At 38.0% G+C, this 20,502-nt stretch overlaps 5 protein-coding genes across 5 annotated transcripts; all 5 read right to left on the reverse strand.

The window, feature by feature from the left end:
* Positions 1 to 992: 992 nt before the first annotated feature.
* Positions 993 to 2,283, reverse strand: LOC109165606 (probable carboxylesterase 2). Its single transcript, XM_019314449.1, has one exon. It carries the CDS (start codon positions 2,230 to 2,232, stop codon positions 1,258 to 1,260), a length of 975 nt encoding a protein of 324 aa, XP_019169994.1. The 5' UTR covers positions 2,233 to 2,283; the 3' UTR covers positions 993 to 1,257.
* Positions 993 to 13,348, reverse strand: LOC109165605 (probable carboxylesterase 2). The gene is made up of 3 exons (XM_019314448.1): positions 12,323 to 13,348; positions 11,814 to 11,819; positions 993 to 1,239 (listed from the first exon to the last, which is right to left on the reverse strand). The coding sequence occupies exon 1, from the start codon at positions 13,335 to 13,337 to the stop codon at positions 12,339 to 12,341; it is 999 nt and encodes a 332-aa protein (XP_019169993.1). The 5' UTR covers positions 13,338 to 13,348; the 3' UTR covers positions 993 to 1,239; positions 11,814 to 11,819; positions 12,323 to 12,338.
* Positions 6,013 to 6,990, reverse strand: LOC109164856 (probable carboxylesterase 2). The gene has a single exon (XM_019313402.1). It carries the CDS (start codon positions 6,988 to 6,990, stop codon positions 6,013 to 6,015), a length of 978 nt encoding a protein of 325 aa, XP_019168947.1.
* A 2,197-nt stretch (positions 13,349 to 15,545) lies between the features above and the next one.
* On the reverse strand, positions 15,546 to 16,777 carry LOC109165607 (probable carboxylesterase 12). The gene is made up of 2 exons (XM_019314450.1): positions 16,692 to 16,777; positions 15,546 to 16,658 (listed from the first exon to the last, which is right to left on the reverse strand). Exon 2 carries the CDS (start codon positions 16,613 to 16,615, stop codon positions 15,644 to 15,646), a length of 972 nt encoding a protein of 323 aa, XP_019169995.1. The 5' UTR covers positions 16,616 to 16,658; positions 16,692 to 16,777; the 3' UTR covers positions 15,546 to 15,643.
* A 956-nt stretch (positions 16,778 to 17,733) lies between these two features.
* LOC109165609 (2-hydroxyisoflavanone dehydratase-like) lies at positions 17,734 to 18,978 on the reverse strand. Its single transcript, XM_019314451.1, has 2 exons — positions 17,883 to 18,978; positions 17,734 to 17,838 (listed from the first exon to the last, which is right to left on the reverse strand). The coding sequence occupies exon 1, from the start codon at positions 18,837 to 18,839 to the stop codon at positions 17,901 to 17,903; it is 939 nt and encodes a 312-aa protein (XP_019169996.1). The 5' UTR covers positions 18,840 to 18,978; the 3' UTR covers positions 17,734 to 17,838; positions 17,883 to 17,900.
* Between the last annotated feature and the right edge of the window lie 1,524 nt (positions 18,979 to 20,502).

The following is a 20,502-nucleotide window of genomic DNA, read 5'->3' on the forward strand; positions in this document are numbered from 1 at the left end:
AAATAGGACTTTAAGGGTAGATAATTAGGAATTTAATAGGGGCTAACGGCTAGTTTTAGGCCGACCCTCTACCCGTGCCGATCCCACACTCGCGCCGACTCCCGGGTTGAGCCGACTCCTCGGCTTGGCCCGTATCTCTTTTGGACTTACTCCATTTTTCTCTTGGGCTTTGCTTCTTCTTCTTGGGCTTGATCTCTTTTCTTCTTAGGCCCCAAGCCCACGGGATTCACACCCCATCAACTATTATGTTTACATTGTTATTATTATGCTTCTATTGTGAATATATGGTTTTGTTATTGTTAAACTTGTGTTGAACTTTTGGATTATGGACTTGTGGTTATTAAATTTGTATTGTTGAATTTTGTATTATGAACTCCTACTTATTATTATTAAACTTGTGTTGTTGAATATTGTATTATGAAATATGAACTTATAGTTTTGTAATATTATGGTTATTAATTGATTGTAATTTTATAGTATGATACATATATTTGTGGTAATATACTTATGTATGTATTAAGTATTTTTTTTTTTGTAAATTTTTTTTACATGTATACTTTAAAAGGCTTTAAAATGAAGGCCTTAAATAGGTTCAAAGCCTATTTAGGACCCACTTTGAAACTTTTTTTAAAGGCTTATATATTAAATAGACTTTTAAAAAGGCTTCAAGTCAGGCTAAGCCAACGGCAGCCTCAGGCTTGAGCCTAACAAAAAGCCTACATACAGGGGCCCAGGCCTAGGCCTAATTTTCTAAAGACTTGTTTAGCTTGGCCCATTTTCACCCATAGTCAAATTCACTAAATCAATCAGTTAACAACTATTTATCAAACATCCCCATTATCTGTTGATTATTGATATTTAATTGGGCCGAAGTATACAGCAAAAAATTTTCAAGGCAATTAGAGATGATAATGAGGCGTGCTTAGAATGAAACATAACAGTACTAGCAAGGTATCGCATATGTAGCTTCCAAATGAGAGTACACGGAGGACTTAGTTACAAACCACACCAAGAAAGAGCTTTTTTATTAGATAATAATTATTATTATTATTATACATGGATTTGATTACATACTAATCGCAAACCGGAATAACAACAACACTAGAAAAACTCTTATGCATCAAATGTGAAGTTACACTGCACCTAGAGGAATTGAAGATAATCACACTAAGATCAGATGACTTTGTGTGATGAGCTCCACCTCTCATTTATTTATTTAATTTATATTGTGAAATTGATTGGATCCTGCAGGTGTGATTATGGGTTGGAGTGGTGGAAGAAAGTGGCGAGGTTTTTAAGCATAGCCATGGCGTTATTACAGGTGGGGTTAGTCAAGCTGAAAATATGGTGTTCCCCGTTAACCTCCACCACCTCCGCCGCCCCTTGCCACCCACTGCTAACCAATGCTTCCTTGTACTGCCACCCTCTGTGCTTTAATACATCTTTCTCTGCAACATAAATTAGAACTCTCTTGCAACCCAGTTTTCCCAGTTCCGGGTCCTTTGCGGGGTTGATACGCGGGTCGTCAAACCCCGTGGCTTCCGGCAGGGCGATTTTCCACATGGTCTCCACGAACGGGGTGATGAACTGGATAGCAGCTTCATCGCCGATCTTTTCCTCTCCCCAGAAAACCGGACAGTTGAAGAAAAGTCCGTTAATTTTGACGCCGTCCACGCTATTATCCTCCGTCGACCCGACCCGCAGTGCCAGGTGGTGTGATATGTTGGCGCCGACGCTGTCGCCGCCGAGGAACACTCCGCCGTCGAAATCAGCGTACTGATTCAGCCACTCCTCGCCGCCGTCGCCGGCGGCGTGGGAAGCGGCCCATTTCAGAGCCGTCCACCCGTCGTCATACGCCGCCGGGAGAGGGTGCTCCGGGGCCAATCTGAAATCCACCGACACGATCAAGACGTTGGCCTCCGCCGCCAGCAAGTTGAGCGGCTTCATGTACGTGGGGGAGAAGGCGGACTCAGTCACAAACGCGCCGCCGTGGAAATACAACAAAAGCGGAAGTTTCCCGCCGGTAGGAATTTTGGGCGGCAGGTAGAGCCTAGCAGAAACTTTGGGCTCCGGAGAAATCACGACGTCTTTGCTTAGCACTCCGGTTACGGCGTCCAAGCCGGCCGGAACGACGTCGGTGCCGGATAACCTTTCCACACGGCCGTCTTTGTGTATTTTCATTAGACAGAAAAGATCGTGGAGTATCTCATCGGAGGAACCTGTCTGACCCATTATATATGTTCAACTAATGGATGCACTTCAATTTCAAGATGACAATATAACACACACACATATATGTATATATAAGAATCTGCAAGGATGCAGATTGCTTAATTAGCTTAGCTTGACTATTAGCCATGCAGCGTACGTACGTTATTTTATTCAAATCTAAACGATAATATATAAAATTGACCGGACTACGGAGAGGTGATTGAGATTGAAATATTTTATCATGGACCAAATTATTAAACAAACATGTACTAATATTTTTTTTTAGGCCATTATTGAATCAGAGTTGAGATTGTAAAATCTGGTGTAAAGTAAGTTTTGGAATGGAAAATACAACTCTCCTAATGAAGGTCATTCAATCCGAACTCGATGAAAAATTTTGGTCTTTGTCTTAACAGGGATGGGACGGAAACGAGGAATGAGTGCAGAGATGGAGAGAGTTTTTCCATTTCCTCTAAAGACAATGACGGGGTGAAGTGACATCCCATTTTAAGTCCAATTTGGAATCTTAAAATTATATATATTATATTATATTGAAAAATGGTTAAATAAGTACTTAAATTTTATACGGAAAAAGTAATTAAATATATAAATTTTAAAAGTGTGCAATTAAACACATCAATAGTTATTTTTGTGCATTTGATCCTAATAGTTGATTATCCACCGTAATAACAACTATTTAGGGCTCTAACGATTGTTGAACAATTACCCGTCCCGGAACTCTAATTAATGTGCATGATCTATGGGATTTAGTTTCTTAATTTTGGTGAAGTACCGTAATTAGATTTTGAGTTGTATTTTTATAAATAAATTGAAAAACAATTTGTAATAAGAGGTTCAAAATCCTTGCTCAAGGCAATAATAGTCTACAACAAATATTTTTTTATATTCCCTACTTGTTTTTTTAATTCCTAATCGGTTGTGTTGAACCATAATCGATGGCACACATCGAAAAGCCAATAAAGACAATTACAAATGTAACTTATATGGCGAGTGGATAGAAATAAAATCTACCTAATACACATTACATATTTGAGTAATACGTGATTACTAGATTATATTCCATCATCATCATCCAAAGGTTAACTATCACCCAGATTTTATATCAAATTAAAGATGTTATATTTTATATGTGGGTTTTAAAAACACGTCACAGAGCAGGGTCAATTCAAGATTTTATATTTATAATTTCTTGTCAGTTAAGCTTATTGTAATCTATCCTTAGTCGGGTTGTCTTAGTTTTATGTGCTTATTATATTCTTTAATAGGGTAATATGAGATAGATATTAAAATTATACCTAACCAAGTACTATGTTTTATGTTTTTTTAAAAAAAGTACTATGTTTTATAATAAGTTGCAATTAATAGCAGGGTTGTAAAAATCCCGCCTAGGCACCGAGTAATCGGCGCCTAGGCGCTGGGCGCCCATAGGCCGTGGCGATTTCCGCCCTAGGCTCCCGCCTAGGAGACCGGCCGCCTAGGCGCCCGCCTAGCGCCTAATTCAGCCGCCTAGCGCCTAACTCGTCCGATTACGCCGAGTTAACTCGTCAATTTCTGTCGAGTTAGTCGAGTTAACCCGACCAACTCAACCTTGCTAATTTTTTCCATTTATATGACAAATACATATAATATGACATATATACACTTGTAGACTAGTTTGATACTTTCAATCTTTGGATGATTAAAGTATTTGGGTATTTCATTTGAGTTTTTATTTTTTTAATATTCTTTTGATGTTATGACTTATGAATTGTCATTATGTCATTTATTTGGATGTGTTATTTGATTGAATGTTGAAAACAGCCTCATTAAAATTGTCAAATTGCAAGTCTGCTACTGTTTTTTTCGCGACCGCCTAGCGCCGCCTAGATTCCGCCTAGGCGCCGACTAGGCCGCTTAGGCGCTAGGCGCTGCCCGGGCGCCCGACTAGCGCCCAGCGCCTACTGCAACCATGATTAATAGTGTAGATAATGAATACACTTCAATATTAAATTATTAAGCATTGTTTTTGGAAGATTGTTTTTATTTACTTATTAGAGTTAATACCAGCCAGGGTCGTCCCTCGAGTTGATGGTTTTGCCATCTATAGTTCTAAACTTTCAATTGTTTCAGCGTAGTCCTTTGACTTTTAAAATTTGACCTTCTCTGCGTTCCTCTTTAGTTTCTCTTGTTTGCACCGTGAAATTCAGGGATAGAATGGTACTTTTTCTTAGTTTATTGATTTTTAAAGGAAAAAATAAATATTTAATTAAAAAAAAAAAAACTTGTCGGAGATGAAGAAATCGTCTCCGGCTGGGTCCCTTCGTCTCCATGGCCAGAGACGAAGGTACCTTTTTCATCTACAGCCATGGAGACGAAGGTCCCTTAATCTCCGTGTGGTTGTAACAAAAATGAGTGATGGTGAGTGTATGGGAATGAAATGTCACGTAACACACAATCACAAGCAACTAGGCACTAGCACTAAACAATCAACAAGAAGCTAGACAAACCATAGCAAGGTTGAGGGTAGCAACGGTAACTAAACAAAGTAATATAATGTTTCTAATTCTTACCCAATTTAATCGCATTCCAATGTTACGTCCACATCTATGCATGCATTTTGAGTTTTGACACACCTTCAATAGTTGTTATTTTGTACCTATGTAGTTGATAATGTTAATTATATTATATGATGTTACATTAGTTTTGGCGTATAAGTATGAGTAAAAGATGATGTTTTATGTATGTAATTATACTCTTAGTACACGAAATATCGCTAAAGTTTCAAAGGTCGAAAAGTACTAAGGATGTTTTCGAAACGAATTGTTCCCCTCTTTTGTGGAACAATATGACTTTTATAACGCTAGACTAAGGAACACATGCTGAAATTCCTGCTAACGAGAGGTACGTGGTGCTCATCTACATGTCAATTAAGTCGGTCACGTCACGTGTTAATGCTAAAAGAACACAGATAGATGTGATGACTTAGAGGACGCTTCACGTGCTAACTATCTGTCCGGGTAATAAGGTCCATTACCAACAACAATTAATAATCAACAACAATGGAACATGGGATGGATCGAAGTCATAAAATTTTCAAACATATTACCTGTTGATTATTGATATTTAATTGGGCCGAAGTATACAGCAAAAAAGTTTCATATGCCAAAGTCTGAATTTGTCTCATTAGGGGCTTAGTGGTTGCAATTAGAGATGATAATGAGGCGTGCTTAGAATGAAACATACACTTAATTTATCAACTTCATATATAATTTTAAATATTTATTTTCACTTATCATGTGATATGTATTCTTATTCAATTTATATATATATATTTAAAATGATTATATAAATTTATTGAAATACTTAGTACTAATTAATTTATTTAATATATAAGCTCAATTTCTTGACTTATTAGGGTATCCTCACTAGTAAATTTTGGTGTGATTTTTGAGAGAGGATGAAGAGAGAGAATAAAATGTTATGTTACATAAAACATTGGTTTTTGTCCGCTTAAGTGGGGCCCACCAAAAAAAAACATGGAGGACTTAGTTACGAACCACACCAAGAAAGATTTTTTTTATTATTACATAATTATTACTAATTGCAAATCAGATTAACGACCACACTAACAAAAAAAAAAAAAAAAAAAAAAAAAAACTCTTATGCAAATGTGAAGTGTTACGTTGCACCGAGAGGAATTGAAGATAATCACACTAAGATCAAAAGACTTTGTGTGACGAGTTCGACCACTTATTTATTTATTTAATTTATATTGTGAAATTGGAGCAGGTGCAGGCGTGATTAGGGGTTGGAGTCGTGGAAGAAAGTGGCGAGGTTTTTAAGCATAGCCATGGCGTTATCACAGGTGGGCTTATTCAAATTGAAAATATGTTCTTCCCCTTTGACCTCCACCACCTCCGCCGCCCCTTGCCACCCACTGCTAATCAATGCTTCCTTGTACTGCCACCCTCTGTGCTTTAATACATCTTTCTCTGCAACATAAATTAGAACTCTCTTGCAACCCAGTTTTCCCAGTTCCGGGTCCTTCGCCGGGTTGATACGCGGGTCGTCCAGCCCCGTGGCTTCCGGCAGGGCGATTTTCCAAATCGTCTCCACGAACGGGGAGATGAACTGGATAGCAAGGTCATCGCCGATCTTTTCCTCTCCCCAGAAAAACGGACAGTTGAAGAAAAGTCCGTTAATTTTGACGCCGTCCACGCTATTATCCTCCGTCGACCCGACCCGCATTGCCAGGTGGTGGGATATGTTGGCGCCGACGCTGTCGCCGCCGAGGAACACTCCGCCGTCGAAGTCAGCGTACTCATTCAGCCACTCCTCGCCGCCGTCGCCGGCGGCGTGGGAAGCGGCCCATTTCAGAGCCGTCCACCCGTCGTCATAAGCCGCCGGGAGAGGGTGCTCCGGGGCCAATCTGAAATCCACCGACGCGATCAAGACGTTGGCCTCCGCCGCCAGCAAGTTGAGCGGCTTCATGTACGTGGGGGAGAAGGCGGACTCAGTCACAAACGCGCCGCCGTGGAAATACAACAAAAGCGGAAGTTTCTCGCCGGCAGGAATTTTGGGCGGCAGGTAGAGCCTTGCAGACACTTTGGGCTCCGGAGAAATCACGACGTCTTTGCTTAGCACTCCGGTTTCGGCGTCCAAGCCGGCCGGAACGACGTCGGTGCCGGATAACCTTTCCACACGGCCGTCTTTGTATATTTTCATTAGACCGAAAAGTTCATGGAGTATCTCATCGGAGGAACCTTTCTGATCTGCCATTCTGTTCAACTAATGGATGCACTTCAATAGTTCAATTCCAAGATGACAATATAGAACACGCAGTCACACACATATATGTATATATATATAAGAATCTGCAAGAATGCAGATTGCTTAATTAGCTTGACTATCAGCCATGCAGTGTACGTACGTTATATATTCTATTCAAATCTAAACGATAATATAATTGGCCGGACTACGGAGTAGGGAGTAGATTGAGATTGAAATATTTTATCGTGCACCAAATTAAACAATTAAACATGTACTAATACTTTTTTCTTTTTTGGTAGGCCATTATTGAATCAGAGTTGAGATTGTAAAATCTGTTGTAAACTAAGTTTTGGAATGGAAAATGAGACTCTTCTAAAGAAGGCAATTCAATTCAAACTCAATGGAAAAATTCTGTATTTGTCTTAACAGGATGGGACGAGGACGGGAACGGGTGTAGAGATAGAGAGAGCTTTTCCATCTCCATAGGGACAAGGACGGGGTGGCATCAAATAGGGTTTATACCAAAAACGTATTTAAATCTTTGAATTTAAAAAATGTGCAATTAAACACATCAAATAGTTTTTTTTTTTTTTTTTTGGTATTTGATCTTAATAGTTGGTTATCCACTGCCCACTGGTAATAACAACTAATTAGGGTTCTAACGATTGTTGAACAATTACCCGTCGTCGGAATCCTAATTTAGTTTCTTAATTTTGGTCAAGTACCATAATTAGATTTTGAGTTGTATAAATAAATTGAAAAACAACTTGTAAGAGGTTCGAAATCCTTGCACAAGGCAATAATAGTCTACAGCAATTTTTTTTATTTATTTCCCTAATTGTTTTCTTCTCCCAAAAGTTGAATCCCCAGTCCTAAGGACCCCCTATACCCCGGCCCGACAGAGCATTTGGAATGATGTAAATTACAGTGACTCAATAGATCAGCAGACAGGACCAAATGTTTGTGTGCACAAGGAATCTGCCCATTTAAAACATAATTCTCACACTGTCGCCGTCGAGGTTAGATCTCTAATTATTATTATTTTTTATTTCCTAACCGGTTGTGTTGAACCGCAGTTGATGGCGCAAATCAAAAAGCCAACAAAGACAATTACAAATGTCACTTAAATAGCGAGCGGATAGAAATAAAATTCACATAATACACATTATATATTCGAGTAGCACATGATTACTAGATTCCCTCATCATCATCCAAACGTTTAGCTATACCATCCAGATTTTATATGAAAGGTGTTATATTTTATATGTGGGTTTTAGAAACACGTCACATATCAGAGCCTAGTCAATTCAAGATTTTACGTCTATAATTTCTTGCAAGCTAAGCTTATTGTAATCTATTCTTAGTCAGGTTGTCTTCGTTTTATGTGCTTATTAAATTCTTTAACAGGGTAACATGAGATAGATATTAAAATTATCTATCACAGACCTAACCACGTACTAAGTTTTATAATAAGTAGGAACTAATAGTGCAGATAATACACTTCAATAATTTATTAAGCATTGTTTTTATTTACTTATTATTATATGGTACCTCACGTCTCACGGTCTAGCATATTTTATTGCTAGAGCTTCGTACCTAAAATGGGTAGTGGAGGTACATAAATCATAATATAGTTGAAAACGAGTTTTAAAACGTAATCTTAGGAAATAAGAAATTATGAATAGTTGTAAATTATTGTCCGTTACGTTACGCCCACAAGTAACCCAAATTATTGATCAAGATCGACCATGATTATTGAAGAAAGTGGTCAGCATTTTCATGGTTGCCACAACAACACTGGACTGCATGCACAGCGAAAAACAGATTTTGACTTTGTGTTTTTTTTTTTTTTTTGGGTTAATTAAAAGCTAAATTAGGCCCAATTGTCTTTATGTATATGAAGTAGGTAGGACAGTGCAGTATAGGGCAAATTATGTAGGGCAAATTATGTTGTGCATTCGAATGTACCATGCTGTGTATGGTGCATACAGATGCAAAAATGACATCGTTAACGCGCATCTTACTTAACAAAAAAAAATCAGTTTCGATTCCCAGCAACAACACTATGTTGTTTATTTTTTAGTTTATTCATTTTCAATTTTTAGTTATGAAATTATGGATGTGTAGGTATGTAATTCTGGATTTATAGTTATGAAATTATGGATGTGTAATTATGCATGGTGTAGTTATGCAATTCTGGATTTTATAGTTATGACGTTATAGATGTATAGTTATGCAATTCTGGATGTATAGTTATGCAATTCTAGATGTATAGTTATGAAGTTATGGATGTGTAGTTATGCAATTCTGGATTTATAGTTATAAAATTATGGATGTGTAATTATGTAATTCTGAATGTATAGTTATGAAATTATGGATGTGTAGTTATGCAATTATGATTTTTTTTTTTAAGTTAGATGTCAAAACGACGTTGTTTTTGCATCTGTATGCACCATGCACGGTGCATACGGATGCACAGCATATCGATTGGCAGTATATATAAAGTTATGTATATATAAATTAGTTGGAAGAATGTATATATAAATTAGACAATAGTATTGTGTACTTGAGAAAAATAATATTATATAGAGTTAAGGACCGATTTGGTCCATTGACTATAGTAAAATTATCGATTTGATTCTTGATTATCATTCTTACCAAATTATGTCCTCAACTTTGAAAATCTTACTCAATTTTGTCATCTGTTATCATCGTACATCTCAAATTGATTATCATCCTACGGCTCAAAATTGACGGGAGGACGAAATTGGGTAAGATTTTTAAAGTTGATGACTTAATTTGATAAGGATTATGGAGCAATTTTTTTAAAAAGAAAAATATTATTTGTACTCCACGGTCCAACACGTATAACCCATATCCCACACGGGTTATACGAGCCGAGTTGGAAATTTTTCGACCCAACCCTTTAAAATACGGGTTAACAGACCCAACCCGTCGTGTTGGGCTCGTTTTAATAGCTCTACACCTTGCCAATGAAATTGACTTGACACGTGTACGATTGGGCTATGAAGTTGTGTAAAATTAATATAAAAAATCTTTAAATTTAACTAAGACAAAAAATGCCAACTACGTTACCATGTATTGACACCTCAGTTATCATTCTAAATGAGTAGTCACAAGATCGAACTCCGGTGGTGGGGGCATTCACTCTTCGGGTTGAAAAAAGTTTGAGAAAGTATAGAACATATACGATCATGTACTTAAAAAATCAAGAGTATTTAAAAAAAAAAAAATTAGGGTGTGTTTGGTTCGCACATGAGAATCGGAATGGGTATCAAATACTTGGTAATGGTAATGAGTTTTGGTGAAAGTATTTAACATGTTTGGTAGTAGGGTGGAATGGGAATGGTTACTTATAGTAGTGCTTGAAAATGAATAAGGGAATGAAACTCTTATTGTATTTGGGTATGAGTTTTTCAATTGATGGGGTATTCGAAACCCATAGTAGTGTTCTAAAAACCTATCAACCAAACAACAACAATCACTTTCATACCCATTCCTATGGGCAAAATCCACCAACCAAACACACCCTTAGGGGGCGTTTGGTTCAGGTTATATAACATAACCAAGGGAATGTGACATTCCAAAGCTCAGATTCCTATGTTTGGTTCATATTATCTGAGGGAATCTAACATTCCCAAGGAATGTCACATTCCCTCCACATAGGATTTTGAAGGGAATGTGATTCCCTTCAATTTCTTAGGTTATGTAAGATAACCTTAGTTATGTTAGAGATATTATAGTGTGTGTATAAAAGATAACCCTAAACCAAACATGATTATATAACATACCCCAATTTTAACCAAACACAGGAATCTAAGATTCCCAGTAATCTAACATTCCCAGCAATCTAACATTCCCTAAGGTAATCTGACATTCCGTGAACCAAATGACCCCGCGTTTGGTTCAGGTTATATAACATAACCAAGGGAATGTGACATTCCAAAGCTCACATTCCTATGTTTGGTTCACATTATCTCAGGGAATCTAACATTCCCCAGGAATGTCACATTCCCTCCACATAGGATTTTGAAGGGAATGTGATTCCCTTCAATTTATAAGGTTATGTAAGATAACCTTGGTTATTTTAGTTTATCACACACACACACACACACACACACACACACACACACACACACACACACACACATATATATATATATATATATATATATATATATATATAATTATTTTTGTAATTATATATTTTTTATTTTAGGTTAGCATATAAAAAAAATTTTGTTTCTCAAGTTCAATATTTTAGTTAATATTTTAAAATCATGTAATTATATATGATACTGTTTATTTATTTATTTTAATTTTTAAATTTATTAAAATATATAAAAATATGTTAAGGATATTATAGTGTGTGAATAAAAGATAACCCTAAACCAAACATGATTATATTACATACCCCAATTTTAACCAAACACAGGAATCTAACATTCCCGGTAATCTAACATTCCCAGCAATCTAACATTCCCTAAGGTAATCTGACATTCCGTGAACCAAACGACCCCTTATAAGGAGTCCATTGCCCAATATGTATTTTTAGAATTCACTTTTACAAATTTTCATTGTTTACCTATATAATGAAAATACTCCTTCTCATATTAAGATTTACCATTTTACATTAGATTAATCCTAAGCTTTAAAATCCAATCCTAAGGTATCCGACTGGCCGAAAGTGATAAAATTAACATTATTAGTTGCGTCCTTTACATTGTGTTTTATTTACTACTTATCCTTACTCTCAAGTCTCAAGTCACGAAAGTGAATTGAGAAACTGGCCCGTTGTTAGTGACTCTTTAACATGCTATTCCATGTGATATCGCTTTTCACTATAAATGAAATACTTCATCAAATTGTTAGGACATTTAAAAAAATAAAAATTATTAACTATCTAATATAAAATAATACGATTAACTATTAACTATTCAACATTTTCTATCTCTTCACCATTCGATTATGTAACCTTCTATTTTGCAGAGCTACAGAGATGCATTGAGCTATATGCTACTTGACATATTTTAATATGTGAAAATTATGAATAATGTAACGCACCAGACATTAAATATTATTAATTGATCTCCAATAAAATGAAGCATGGCAGCAAATTAGGACCAGATACATGACAAACTAACTCATGGAAGCACTAAAATTAAAGACAACGGCTTAAGGAAATGGGTAGTTGCGGTGTCATGTATGGTCGGGATCGCATCCATGATTCTATGCCATGGGTTGGACCTCAGCTGGATCTTATTACCTAAACAAAATCGGTGATATTGTGTGATGGGCTCGACCTCGATTTCATTTATTTATGCATTATGTATGTATTAGGGGTTGTGGTCTTGGAAGAAAGTGGCGAGCTTTTTAAGCATAGCCATGGCGTTATCACAGGTGGGGTTATTCAAATTGAAAATATGGTGTTCCCCTTTAACCTCCACCACCTCCGCCGCTCCTTGCCACCCACTGCTAACCAATGCTTCCTTGTACAGCCACCCTCTGTGCTTTAATGGATCGTTCTCTGGAACATAAATTAGCACTCTCTTGGACCCCAGTTTTCCTAGTTCCGGGTCTTTCGCGGGGTTGATACGCGGGTCGTCCAGCCCCGTGGCTTCCGGCAGGGCGACCCGCCAGATGGTCTCAAAGAACGTGCAGAAGATCGGAATGGCACCTTCATTGCCGATCTTTTCCTCCCCCCAGAAAAATGGACAGTTGAAGAAAAGTCCGTTAATTTTGACGCCGTCAACGTTATTATTCTCCGTCGACCCGACCCGAAGTGCCATGTTGTGTGATATGTTGGCGCCGACGCTGTCGCCGCCGAGGAACACCCGGTCGAAGTCAGCATACTCCTTCAGCCACTCCTCGCCGCCGTTGCCGGCGGCGTGGGAAGCGGCCCATTTGAGAGCCGTCCACCCGTCGTCATAAGCCGCCGGGAGAGGGTGCTCCGGGGCTAATCTGAAATCCACCGACACGATCAAGACGTTGGCCTCCGCCGCCAGCATGTTGAGCGGCTTCATGTACGTGGGCGAGAAGGCGGACTCAACCACAAACGCGCCGCCGTGGAAGTACAACAAAAGCGGAAGTTTCCGGCCTGCAGGAGTTCTGGGCGGCAAGTAGAGCCTTGCGGAAAGTTTGGGCTCCGGAGAAATCACGACGTCTTTGCTCAGCACTCCGGTTTCGGCGTCCAAGCCGGCCGGAACGACGTCGGTGCCGGATAACCTTTCCACACGGCCGTCTTTGTATATTTTCATTAGAGTGAAAAGATTATGGAGTATCTCATCAGAGGAACCTTTCTGGTCTCCCATTCTCTTAATCAACTGATGCCGCATGCACTTCCAAGATGACAATATATATATAGAACACACAGACATATATATATATAGAGTTAATACCTAAAATCGTCCTCGACTATAGTGGTTTTTCTCAATTTCGTCATAAACGACTTTGGTGACCTAATATCGTCCCAGACTTTTGTGTTTCGCTCAATTTAGTCCCAGACTTTTGTGTTTTTGCTCAATTTAGTCCCTCATTTGTTATTATGTCCATTTAGTGTTAAATAAATAGACAATTCAGTAATTTTAATATTGGCATCTCTTTACTCATAGACATGTGAACTGCGAAATCCCTTTTTTTTTACGAAGTACTCCCAGAATTACTCCTAAAACTGCGAATATAAAATTTGATTTGCAGGTCCGGGAGTAATTCTGGGCGTAATTCGTACAAGAAAGAGGAATTTCGCACTTCACAAGTTGAAAGTAAAGAGAGATCAATATTGACGTTACTGAATTGTCCCTTTATTAACACCAATTTGACGGAATAACAAATGGAGGACTAAATTGAGCGAAACACAAAAGTCTGGGACGATATTAGGTCACCAAAGTCGTTTAGGACGAAATTGAGAAAAACCACTATAGTCGAGGACGATTTTGGGTATTAACTCTATATATATATATAGAATCCAATGAGACCCTTAATAAGATGAGATACTGAGATCCCATCTCAACCATTAAAAATGTTATAATTGACGGATAAGATTAAAAGTCAACTAGAATTGATGGATAGGATTCAGAATGCAGATTGCTTAATTAGCTTATGGTAATCGATCCTCGATCGTATCGTTTTTATTTGTTGTTCTTATTATATTCTTACACATGATATCACATGATAGATATTAAAATTATTTGTCTGCACTGACTTAATTAGTTCAATAGTTCAGTAGGCAGTATTTGAGAGATGAGACTAAAATTTGAATCTCGGGACAGGGTGAGATTATGTTCAAACTGGACAGATTCTATGTGCGTATCAACATTTAACGTTGTCAGCTAAGCCATTAAATCGCCGTGATTTGTTATTAAAATTATTTATCACACACCTAAACATGTACTATGAGCTACAATTAAGAGTGTAGAAAATACCATACACTTCAATAATACTCCGTAACTTATTAAGCATTGTTTTGATTTATTTATTTATTATTATATGATAGAAATCAATAATAATCTATTAACCGTTGTTTTATTTATTTATTATTATATGGTAGAAAATACTATACACTTCAATGGATGGTAGCATGAGATAGATATAGAAATTGTCTATTGCACATCTAAGAACGTACTATGCTTTATAATAAGTAGCAGTTAATAGTGTACAAAATACACTTCAATAATAAATGATTAAGCATTGTTTTTATTTACTTATTATTATATGTATGCATGGTACTCAGCTCATGGTTTGACATATTCTATTGCTAGCGCTTTTGGCCTAAAAATTACTTGTAGTAGTTGAGGTACATATATTTGAAAATGAGTTTTAAGACGTAATCTTAGAAAAATAGAAATAGTTGTAAATTATTGTTCGTTACATTACATGGGTAGGGAATCCATAATATTGATGAGATTGACAATGATTGAATAAAGTGAACAAATTTTTCACCATAGCCATGGCATTATATTTTATATGTGGCATTTAGAAAAACATAGAGGCGTTTGGTAAATAACTGTTAGTTGATTGTGTTAGTTGATAAAAAGATGTTTGGTAAATTAGTTGTTAGCTGATTACATGCAAAATGACTTTTTAAAAAATCTTATCAAAAAACCTGCTTTGAATAGCTTTTTAAATTTTAACATTTTAGAGCAGTAAACTGTTACAAAAAGCTAATTAATTAATCAAACGCTTATATTAATTATTTAACTAAATGAAATAGTTAATATTGATCAAATAAGATAAAATTGACTTATATGTTACCAAACAGGACTATACATAAACTTAAGATTTCACATTTGTGTTTTATTGCAAGCTTACGGTAATTTATATTCGATCGGATCATCTTCATTTTTTGTGCTTATTATATTCTCACACACATGATATGATAACATGAGACAGATATTAAAATTGGAGGTGTTTGGTATATAGTTGTTAGTGAATTATGTTAGCAGGTTTGATTAATTGATAACATTAGTTAGTTGTAGAAAGATATTTGATAAATTACATGTAAAATATTTTACATTTAAGGGTAGGTAGATAATACACTTCAATCATACTAAATTATTAAGCATTAGCGATAGAATATCAGGAATAGTTGTCCATTACATTACGTTACGCCAGCCAGCAGGAATTGGAAGCTCAAAATATTATATTATATTGATGAAGATGGAGAATGATTAAAGAAAGTGGCCAACTTTTTCACCATAGCCATGGCGTTATCAGACGTCGGAGTGAACAAATTGAAAACGTGGTTTTCACCTTTAGCCTCCACCACCTCCGACGACTCTCCTTGCCACCCCTGTTTAGCCAGCTCCGCCGTGTATCGCCGCCCTCTGTGGCGTAACGGGTCCTGCTCCGCAACGTAAACCAGGACCCTGTTACATCCTAGTTTCGCATATTCCGGGTTCTTGTCGGGGTTCAACTGCGGGTCGTCCAGCCCCGTTGTTTTCGGGTTCACGAACCGCCAAAGATTCTCGACGAAGGTCGAAACACCCTCGTCGTCACCCTCACCGGCGATCGGATCTTTTCCCCAGAAAAATGGGCAGTTGAGGACTATGCCGTCAAGTTTAACGCCGTCCAGTCCCTCCAGCCCGACCCGCATGGCCATGCCGTGTGCTATGGTGCCGCCGGCGCTGTCGCCGCCGAGGAACACGCGGTCAAAGTCTACGTACTCCTTCAGCCACTCCTCGTCTCCCCCGCCGTTAGAATGGGCGGCGACCCACTTGAGCGCCCGCCACGAGTCGTCGAAAGCCGCCGGGAGAGGGTGCTCCGGGGCCAACCTGTAATCAACGGAGACGATCACGGCGTTAGCTTCCGCCGCCACCAAGCAAAGATGCTTCATGTAAGTCGGGGAGAAGGCGGATTCAACTATGAACCCTCCGCCGTGAAAGTACACCAAAACCGGAAGCTTCCGCCCCTCACCGGCGCCTTTGGGGAGGTAAAGCCTAGCGGAAACCTTCGGGTCCGGAGAAATCTCGACGTCCTTGCACTTCACTCCGGTTTCGGCGTCCACGTCGGCCGGAACAACATCGTTGCCGGAAAGCCTTTCCACTCTGCCATCCTTGTACACTCTCATTAACGGGAAAAAATCATGGAGAATATCCGAGGAATCCTCAGATCCCATCGTACGGTGTCGATCGAAACAAACTCACAGATCGACGAGAAGAATTTCGTGTTGTTTCTAAATACCAAAGCTTAAATTAAAGATCGATCGTTGAATATTAATTATAGAAGGCGGGACAGGATAAAACGACGCAAATCATATCAGAGTTTTTAATTTATATACGACACGCATTCCATGCTTATTTGTCCCGCTTTTATTTGGACGACATTCAATTTCTTTTTTTTTATCGCAAAAGGCTGAATAATAACACTTCTCCAACTTAATTATATTCAACATTTTTTATTCCTTTCACTGTTGTTCTAGTAACTTCTCCAAATTGTTTATTCCATTATGGATCGTCACGTCCGGTGCCCACAGCCCATATTTTAAATGTTAATATCTCAATAACGTAACGCACTAGACATTAAATATTTATCTCCAAATCTCCAATATATTGTTCCCAAATATTGAATCCTATTCCAAAGGCCTTCGCCTCACGCTCTAGTCTGACAAAGCATTTAAAAAAGATGATGTAAATTATGGTAACTCAACTAAATACATATATCGGACTTTTGCTTACTTGTTTACTGTGCAAAAATAACCCCTCACTTTGAGAAGTTGCTCTCACGGGTGAGACTCGATTCCGGATCATTGTTTTTAAACTTTACTCCTGTGACCACATCTTTAATATAATGATGAGAGCAAATTGGGACCAGATACATGGCAAACTCATGGAAGTTCACTAAAATACAGAGGGTTAAGGAAATGGGTTGCTGTGGTGTCATTTTATGTATGGTGGGGGTCACTCTGATCTGAAATATAGACAAGAAAAAATGATAATTTTAAGAAAAGAATCTGGCAACGTTGCAATCAATGGAGGAAAACATCATACATAAGCCGAAACCACAAAGGCGGCTTAATGCACATAAAGTCTTTATTAGGAAGATGATGGCAGGTGTCATGCAAATTATAATGTTGTCTGTTTGGAAACGTGTCATGGAGCTGAGTGGATCTAGAAAGACTGAAAATGACAATAACTTGTGTGACAGTGAAATCTAGAAGGACTGAAAATGACAATAACTTGTGTGACAGTGAAATTCATGAGACAAATCAGGTCAAGATAAAATGTTTATTACTTATATTTAATAGTTCAAGATTCTATTAAAAAAAAAACATTCTTTCTTGATTTTACTAGGTTATATTATGGACTTCATAAACTAGTCCTAGATTTATAAAAAGATATAATTTTGAGACTCAACATCAAAAATTTAAACAAATGGCCACAATATGAACAAAATAGTGAAGATTAAGGTTGATTATTGATGAAAGAGACAATCTTTTTCATCAAGGAACGAGCTTGGTCACAGTTTCTTTTGCCCAGAAAGAAGACATGAGGCCTCCTCTTAGAATACTCGAGCTCCAATTCTCCTCTCCACTCACTGTTCTTGAGTGCTTCATAGTATGTGTTCCCGCTCTCTCTGACGAAATCCCATTCCGCTATACAGACCAGAACCTTGGAACACACGAGCTTCGACAGCAAACCAGGATGAGCTGCCGGATTAAACAACGGATCCTCCGGACCGGTCGTGTCGGGGAAAATGTATTCCAAGAATTTGTTCTTCTCGTGATTCCCCAAATATGGATGCAGAAGTATCATCCCCACAGGCTTCGGGGAAATTTTTAGATTTTCTTCGTCGCCGGCTCTCACCATCATGTTGTGTGCAATGGTGGCGCCGGCGCTGTCGCCGGCGAAGAAAACCCGGGAGAAATCCGCGTGGTTTTTCAGCCACGGTTCGGTTCCGGATTTCCCGCCGTCATCCTCGGCGTGTGTCCATGCCCATTCGATGGCCGACCAGGAATCATCGTAGCAGGCCGGGAGCTTGTGCTCCGGCGCCAGCCTGTAATCGACGGAAAGGGTGACGGTGTTGGCTTCCGCCGTTAGAGAGTGGAGGAAGTTATCGTACTTTTCGTCGGATGCTGAGCCGAGGCAGAAAGCGCCGCCGTGGATGAAAATCAGCAGGGGGAATTTCCGGCAGTCGTCGTCGGCGGTGATTCTGGGAAGGTAGAGGCGTGCCCAGACGTTGGTTTCCGGTACGATGACGACGTCTTTTGATCGGACGCCGGTTGTCGGGTTGTCGGTCGGCGGGACCGGCTTATAATTCAGAAACCTCTTGACGCTGCCGTCCTCGTAAACGCGAACAATGGGGAAGAAATCGTGAGCAATTTTAGATGAACTTGAACCCATATCTGATCTGCTAGCTAGCTAATTTCCAGATTGTTGAAGATGGATCGATGGAAATGGTTTCTGAATACTCCGATATTTGTAACATTAAAAAAGACAAACATAAAACACGCTAGTTTCATCCTTAGTGGCTAAGGGACCGTGTTAAACAGGATCCCAACTCCCAAGACAATCCTTATAACGTACCGTTCACATTACAAGTTAAGATAAATCATTAATCGTGATATAATTTTGACTTTTGAGTTTTATCATATGTGCTTTTAATCTTAATCTTTTAAATTTATGTATTGATGTGATAAAGTGCTAAGAGTAACCCCAATAAAAGGATTTTCTATAAATCCTAAGAGTTTTACTATATGTATTCTCTAAATTTTATTCTAGATTTGGCTGATTCTATTCAGTTATTTTCTTCATGTGAGCCCCAATATAAGTGTCTATAACAAGATGTGTGGGAGTACAAATTAGGAGTACAATATGAGAGTACATGTAGCATTTTTTGCACAAATTTTCATGTGGTCTTGCCTTGTAGTTGTTGGAACTTGGAGGAGAAAAAAAGGAAAGAGAGAGAGAGTGTGAGAAGGTGTGTCCCGCAAACACCCAAGCTTTTGCATAGGTGTGGGGTCCACGATGGCAAGAAAGAGGTGTGCCTCATGCTCTTCACCTTTTTTATTTATTTATTTTTTCAAAATTTAATTTTTTTTTTTTACATGCCGTCTCATTTTCTCTTCCATAATCACACTTACAAAAACTACATCAAAACCCTACTATTGAGAATACCCTAATAGATTATTTTCTTATGTGACAATGTGAGTCCCTGTACAAGTGTGTACATCCTTGCACATGTAACATAAATGAAATTTGAGTTAATACCCAAAATCGTCCTCGACTATAGTGGTTTTTCTCAATTTCGTCCTAAACGACTTTGGTGACATAATATCGTCCCAGACTTTTGTGTTTCGCTCAATTTAGTTCTCCATTTGTTATTCCGTCAAATTGGTGTTAAATAAAGGGACAATTCAATAATGTCAATATTGATATCTCTTTACTTTCAACTTGTGAAGTGCGAAATTCCTTTTTCTTGTACGAATTACACCCAGAATTACTCCCGGGCCTGCAAATCAAATTTTATATTCGCAGTTTTAGGAGTAATTCTAGGAGTAATTCGTAAAAAAAAAAAAAAGAATTTCGCAGTTCACATGTCTATGAGTAAAGAGATGTCAATATTAAAATTACTGAATTGTCTATTTATTTAACACCAAATGGACAGAATAACAAATGAGAGACTAAACTGAGCAAAAACACAAAAGTCTGGGGCTAAATTGATTGAAACACAAAAGTCTGGGACGATATTAGGTCACCAAAGTCGTTTAGGACGAAATTGAGAAAAATCAATATAGTCGAGGACGATTTTGGGTATTAACTCAATGAAATTTTCAATTTAACTATCTATTAAAAATTTTAGAATAAGTTTCTTTACACTACGTTACATATAAAATTGAACATGCTAATTCAAACTTAAATAATTCAATCCATTTTGATTAGAAATAATGCAAGATTTGATTTATTGACGAAATGATTGGACTAACGTAACCACCGACCATGTCATGCTTAATTTTATTGCGTTACTTTAGGAGAAAATAGACATACGGCAAATACGGAAACCATG

The sequence above is a fragment of the Ipomoea nil genome, unplaced genomic scaffold, assembly GCF_001879475.1.
Source record: "Ipomoea nil cultivar Tokyo-kokei standard unplaced genomic scaffold, Asagao_1.1 scaffold3069, whole genome shotgun sequence".
Lineage (NCBI taxonomy): Eukaryota > Viridiplantae > Streptophyta > Magnoliopsida > Solanales > Convolvulaceae > Ipomoea > Ipomoea nil.